This window comes from Lottia gigantea (genome assembly GCF_000327385.1).
Source record: "Lottia gigantea unplaced genomic scaffold LOTGIsca_29, whole genome shotgun sequence".
Classification (NCBI taxonomy): domain Eukaryota; kingdom Metazoa; phylum Mollusca; class Gastropoda; family Lottiidae; genus Lottia; species Lottia gigantea.
This window is the reverse complement of record NW_008708943.1, coordinates 2110866-2118194: the sequence shown is the minus strand read 5'-3', so window position 1 is coordinate 2118194 and position 7329 is coordinate 2110866. Positions and strand designations below refer to the sequence as shown.

At 33.8% G+C, this 7329-nt stretch overlaps 1 protein-coding gene across 1 annotated transcript; it reads left to right on the top strand.

The window, feature by feature from the left end:
• Positions 1-1169: 1169 nt before the first annotated feature.
• Positions 1170-2313, top strand: LOTGIDRAFT_118531 (hypothetical protein; the record flags this gene model as incomplete). The annotated part of the gene is made up of 3 exons (XM_009056885.1): positions 1170-1361; positions 1623-1804; positions 2145-2313. The coding sequence occupies 3 exons, from the start codon at positions 1170-1172 to the stop codon at positions 2311-2313; spliced, it is 543 nt and encodes a 180-aa protein (XP_009055133.1).
• Positions 2314-7329: the final 5016 nt, after the last annotated feature.

Below are 7329 nucleotides of genomic sequence, written 5' to 3'. Positions count from 1 at the left end.
AAATACAGCCTGGGTAGATTGCAATAGGTCTTATAAGGTACAGAACAATACTGCTATTTAATTTCTTTCCTAGGGACTTTCACCAGCTCATCCACCAAGCTTCCCAACAGCACCTGCTCCCCCTCAGGGTGGTAAAGGTCATGGTGGTAAGGGTAAATTAATAGATCGTGGTAAACTCAAGGCAGCAGGCAAGAAAAAACTTTCCTCAAGTCAAAAACGGGTAAGTTAGTTTGGTGTTCATATTAGGAATCAAGAATTTCTTGTCATGAGTTTATGCTGTTGATTGTATTTAAAAACATGGCTTTATAGTTATTTGGTCTGACATAAAATTTTATTATTTTGCTTAGAATCAGGTGTAGAAAAGGAGGAGAGAAAACTCCATCTGATTTCATTGAAGAAAAATTTCGTATTCTAAATAAAATGAATAATTTCAGGGTCAGTCATTTTCTGAGAAGAGAAGAAATCGAAGTGAACCTATTCAATACGGTGAAAAACGTCGAGGACCAAAAGTTAAAATAAAGCTAGGTGGTGGAACTCCTACAAGCCAGGTAAGTGTATAAATTCATGGTGTAATATAGATTATAATATATCGAGAATTTCCTTTGATCTTGCATTGTTTAAACAAGTGGGAGGTGCTTTGATGTGCTATAACAAGGTTGAATTGTGCTAATAGCAACATGTGCAGACAACTTCAGACACTCCCCTATATAGAGAGGGGCGTTTCTGAAGTTGTCTGCAAAGATAATGACTGACATATCAGTCCCACCCTTAGTACTAGCCTCAACAACAAAACTAAATTATATTGATGATTGTGTAAACGATTTAACAAAATAGGTTTATTAGAGTGTATACTCAGATTTTTCCACATTGGTAAGAATGAGTGTGCATTATATTCACAATTATACAGTATATATGTTTTATTGTAGATTATAACAACAGGGTCATGTAAAGATGATAAGAGCGAAGACAGTGGTGATGATCATCCTACCACTATAACATTATGTAGTGCTAAAGATACTTTTACATTAGATCAGGTAAATACTTGCTTACTATTCTTGTATTCTTTTACCTTTTAATTAGCCCTATATCAGTTACATGCATGCTCTTGGTCTATATACTCATCAAACTAAAATCAGAATGGTGCTGGGTATTTCGAATCATATATTGACATGTTGTATTGCGATGGATCCATTCACCGATATATTGTGCTAGCACTACACGAAAATCAATGTCAATATTTTGGTTGTATTTTTCAGGACGTGTGTAAAAGTTGTGGAGCCTTTGGGAGAGATGAAGAAAGTAAATTAATCAGTTGTACTCAATGTGGACAGTGTTATCATCCTTATTGTGCTAATGTTAAGGTTAGTTTGATGCTCAAGTGTTTTAATTTTGATAATGATTTTACAAGGAACATAGCATTGTGTCATATCTAATGTAAAGCTGTTGATGGAAGGTAATTTTTAAAAGCATTTTGGGTATGGAATTAAACAATTCCTTAATCAGATAATAAAGACAATACCATACTCAATTTGAGCACACTGTATATTGTTTGTGATGTTTTTCATAGTAAAATGTAAATCTAGTCTAGCCCCATATTGTATATTTCTATATCTGTATTGTAGGTTACTAAAGTAATCCTACTAAAAGGATGGCGATGTCTAGATTGTACAGTCTGTGAGGGATGTGGTAAACCAGATGATGAAGGGAGATTACTGCTGTGTGATGACTGTGATATAAGTTATCATACATATTGTCTTAAACCACCATTAGAACATGTTCCTAAAGGCAACTGGAAATGCAAATGGTAATGGTGTTTATTCTCATTGCAACATTAAAAAACCTCATTCTAATAGTTTGTGATGAAGCCTATGCACATTACAGATCCCTTAACGGTTGGAGATTGATAAAAAGTTTGTCCTGGCAAACTGCATTGGCGTTGCCCAAAAGCCCAAACAGGTGCAGAAAAGTAGGATGTAAACCTCAGTTTAATTTCATTTCATTATAGTTGTAAGAACCTTTTTGTAGTCATTCAGCTGACCCTTTGTCCTTTTTCAAAGTACAGTAAAATTAAGGTCTTCAATACTTCATATAGAGACACAGTTATTTATGAACTCAATTTCACCTTCTTATATATTTTGTAACAGGTGTGTAAGTTGTTTAAATTGTGGAGCTACTACACCAGGGTTTGGTTGTAACTGGAAGAATAACTATACGCAGTGTGGACCATGTGCTAGTAAGGTCATCTGTCCAGCTTGTAGACGGTCGTATCAACAAGAAGAGTTAATCTTACAGTGTGTTCAGTGTGATAGGTAGGTCACTCTCTTTTAATATCTATCATAGTATTACACCAACTACTTTACCCTGTTTCCATTTTAGATAAATAAAATAAATTCAAATTATTTTTTATATCTTCTACCTTAACACTACAGTATCTGCTTTTCCCTGCTTTGGTTTTAGACAAAATGACAAAACAAAAAAAGCCCTTCATTTTCTTTGTCTAGATATTAGACCATGATTATTTTACCTTTGTAGATGGTTACATGCTCAATGTGATGGGTTAAAGAATGAAGATGAGGCTGAGCTTGCTGCTGATTATGGCTACCATTGTTTATTCTGTCGACCTAAAACAGGTCATGATGGACCATGTAAGTATTTGTATTTTTCTTCCTAAATCATGAGATAGTTGTCACATAGAAATATTTCGTTCATTATCAAGAATACTGCTGTCATTGAATACAATCAGTTACAACTAATTATCCCAACCAAGGTTGAATAAGATTATGATATATTTATTTTTCATTTCAGTACCTCCTCCACCACCACCCCCACCCTCTGAGCCAAAAGAAATCAAACCCCCCTCCCCTCCACCTCAACCTAAAGAACCAGGTAGGTACTAATTATTTTAGTTATCTGAAATGTCTTGGTTATTCTTATCAATTTTTACTTTAAAATGAGAATAAAATAAGAATAACTCTAAAAAAAGGGGTCTATATTTGCAAAAAATGTAATGTAAGCCTCTCTGTCATAATAAACACACATTCTTTGATATAGTAATGTAATGTAATGTACTGTTTAAAATTTCAGAACCACCTAGAAAGTTCCTGGTTGATGGAGTTTATTTATATGCTGCTGGAATGCAACAAGTTGAAAGTCTACAAATACACATGCCACGCAAACCAGTAGTAAGACGAGGTAGAGGTGGTGGCGCTAGTGGTGTTAATAGACATCCTAATGTAGCAAGGTTGTTGTCTATGGCGTCTCAGGAGGGTGACGAAAGTTTTGATAAAGGTAAGCTTGATGCATGATGATGTTATTTACAATCAGCAGTATCTATTAACAAGCAAATAAAATTCTCTGTTCTGGAAATATTTCCTTGTTCTTTGTAAGTAATTCTGGGTAATTCATTGTTTATTGTTAGTCAACTTTTAACAGTGTTATTGATTGGTTAGTACACAGAACAGTTTTCAAAGAAGAATGGCGACAAATCATGTATATGGAACTGTAGAGAAAAACATGAAACAAAAAGCCAGATCTGCATGCAAGACAGCTATATGGATCTCAGTTTATAAACTTGAAAACATTGTTACTTGTTATTGAACTGATTTATAATTTATCATCCCTCCAATCTCCAAATTTACCTTTAGTGCCAACTTAAAGTATAATAAAGATGTTATTTTGATTACAGATACTGATGATATGGAGGGTACAGAGGGTTCATTGACATCACCACCTATTCTACCCCCAAGCCAGGAGCCAGGATTAATAGGAGGTCCCCCTGAAACACCACTGGTAGAGTACAATGAAGATGGTACCATTAAAAAGGTTCGAAAAAAACGTCAAATCAGGAGACAAATAGGTGAGTTTATTGTTTCAAGTTTAATGTTCCGAGAAAAGATAGTTTGATATCAATTCAGTAGTAGAGTGAAATATCATGATTTTTTTATAAACCTTATTTGTGTGTATCTGTTTTGACAGTTTGATTCATTCTGATGTAAAATTTGATTCAAAAAACTAAGAATTTTCAAAAAATTTTCAACAAAAAATGTTGATTACATTATAATCAATTGCACACTGATAATACGCCATCTTTGATAATTATCTTACAACAAAAAAACCCATTTGTGTTGTCAATAAGGATGAAATATTTGAATCTCTTCTATTTTTATCTACTAAAGGTGTTGGTGGGTTTATACCTCGAGCTAAACATCGTACATCAGCAGCCTATAAACGACAGAACTCAATAGATCCAGATCAGGCACAACCAACACAGGCTGAAGATGGTTCACTGATACCTGGAGTAGATCCAGGATTTAAACGTCAGAGAAAACCCCGAAAATCTAAAAGAACTCAACTGGAAGAGAGTTTTCCACCCTATCTACGGGTATGTGAAGTATCATGCTAATTTAAAATTATAGAAAATATTCAAGAAATGCAATTTTTTTTTTAACTAATCTAAATTGAAATTGAAATTAAAACTTTATCTATTGATCATGTCTAATTCAATTCCTTGTGTAGCAAGGGTATTCTCTATATTCATCATTACAGATTAATTTCCTTAAAAGCTACTCGAATGATGGCTGTTTCTTGTCTCTTTCAGGAAGCATTTTTTGGCCGGGATGTTTTAGAAAGTGCTAAAGATAACAAAGATCCACTAGTTAATTCTGAACAAGATCAGGAAAAGTTTAGAGTTATGTCCCCATGTCCATTGAACTTAGACGGTGGTCCGTCCATCTCATTATCGTCTGGTTTAATAGGACGTCCACAACTAGTAACGACACCTAGCCTTGCTTCTACAGAACATAGTGACGATATACAGAATTTAGGTAAGGGGTTCATAATTAAGTTAAGAGGACTAGATAGACTAGGTATTTTTCTCTAACTTGAAAGATGCTATGTTAGTCTAATGGGTAGTTACCATTTGGAGGAAACCACTTCCATTATTAGTACCTGATGTCAATATATCATTGCATGAAACAACTACACTATATTTGCAATATACAGTATAAACAGTATTGGGTCTCCATTGTATTTTTTTTTTCATCAGAGTGGGACAGTAGGATGTTAAACACTATCTAAAATGATTTCTTCTTGTTTCATTCTAGATGAAGGTGATTTAAAAGATATTTTACCAGATATACAACAAGATGATGATTTTTTCAATATGCTAGACGAGGGATTGAAAGCTCAAGGTAATTTCTTACTCTTTCTTGTAACATCACGTTATTTTCTGTGAAATAAGGCTTTAGGAATAGTTTAGAAATTTTGATAATTCAATTCCTTGCTAAAATATTTTCATGAAATGTTCTGTCTTGATCTTTCAACCTATGAATCTTAATTATTTTTTTTATGAAATGGTTGAATTTGCAATTTCTAATACATTGTTATTTATGATGCAATAGTTTGGAAAAGTATTTATTTTGTGAAATTTTGATCTAGATCTGGATATTGGTGGAAGTAAAACATCTAGTACAGATAATTTAGATAATCTACTAGATCCTAACCTTGATGAGAAAAATATTGATGTTGACCAAATACTTTCTGAAGGTTCGTTTACCTTTCTCATGTATCAGATTTTCTTCAAAGTATTTGCTTATGAATAATTGGCAACTTAAAGGTATTGTCAGAAGGTTTTAAGACTGACCCTTAGATATAATTAACAGTACTTTCATTAAATTCCAAGTTTAGTGAAATTGTGAGAACCAGTGGGAAATGGTTAGGTGGAAATTGCTGCTAACAGTGTCCTTAATACACATAGATATTTTACGAAACCTCTTTACAATCCCTAGTCACATGAAACGTATATATATATATTTGTATAATAATTTTGAAATTTTATATATTCAGGATTGATCCAAATGGACAGTAGTGAAGTAGCCAATATTCTTGGTGATAATATACAGCACAATCAATCCCAAGGTAAATTACAGTTTTCAGAAAATCTTTTGAAAATGATTTTCATTATTTAATATGACAAGATTCACTCCAAAGAAATACGAAGTATTCTATTAACTGAACATAGGGTCGTTCTGATTGGTTTATATCAACGGAATTTCAGCAAATATTATTTGTTTCAAATGTTGAATATTTAAAGACACCATTTCTTGATTCATAGGTTTACATGGACCAAGTTCATCAGAAGGTTTATTAAAAACAGCACATCAAGCAGGAGGAATGCCTCAACTAACTGGTATGGGACAAAGTCTATCAAATGTTGGACATCCGAGAATGCCTGGCATGGGATTACAGTCACCATTACATAGTCCCCTGGGTGGAGATATGCCTAGACCTATGGGTCCTGGAGCTGGTATGCCAGGCATGCCCCCTGATGCGGGTGCTGGTTTTCCACCTGGGATGCCACCACCTCCATATGGACCTCAAGGATTTAATCCAAACTTCAAGTAAGTGGGAAATAGCTACCCTACCTTCTTTAAATTTACTATATCAGCTGCTTTGCATTGTATTTTTTTGATTGGTTAGCCTTGAATTGGTTAGACTTCTTTGAATGCTAATGGAGTATATGGCCATCAGAAACTCAAAGGTTAAAAATATGACTACCAGATTTACTTGTTATTCGAAAATATGACTTTATGTTGTGATTTAATTTTTTTAAAATGTAATTGTTCTCCTCTATTTGCAGCCCACAAGGAATGCCAGGACAGTATAGTGGTGATCCCAGTATGTGGATGGATGATGGAGATGCATCAGGATTTGGATCAAGTCGGAGAAATATTTTAAAATGGGAAGCAGATGAGAAATTAGGCAAAAATGCCACTATTTCTTCCATATTATACGTCAATACAAACTACCCAACTTTGATACAAGAATATCCAGAATGGCCAGAACGAGCGAAACAGATTGCTAAACTATGGAGAAAATTGTCACATGATGAAAAGGCTCCTTATTTGGTATGTTATTATATTCAGGTTTTTATTTAAATCTCTACATAATGATCATTTTGATTCAATCTTTTTAGATCAGTGTTGTCAAGAAATAACATCTTGGTTCTCTTATTATTATTTTTTTAGGCTCAAGCCAGAAAGAATCGAACCAGTAGCAGAGTTCAGAAAGCACAAAGAGTAAGTTTATTTGGTTAGAATTCTTCGCTGATAAGCTGCTGATTTACTGTGGTTAAACATGTCTGCCATTTATCTGATTAGTGGTATTTTGAAACTGGAAAATATTTATGAAAATGCCAAAAATGGGATCCAGACAATTAATTAGCATAGGATCTCAAAAATAAGAAAACACTAAAAGATATTTGCCTTTCAATGTTTCCTATAACTGCATCATTATCTATTGCAGCAAGTGACCCAAGAGTTAAAGCGAAGA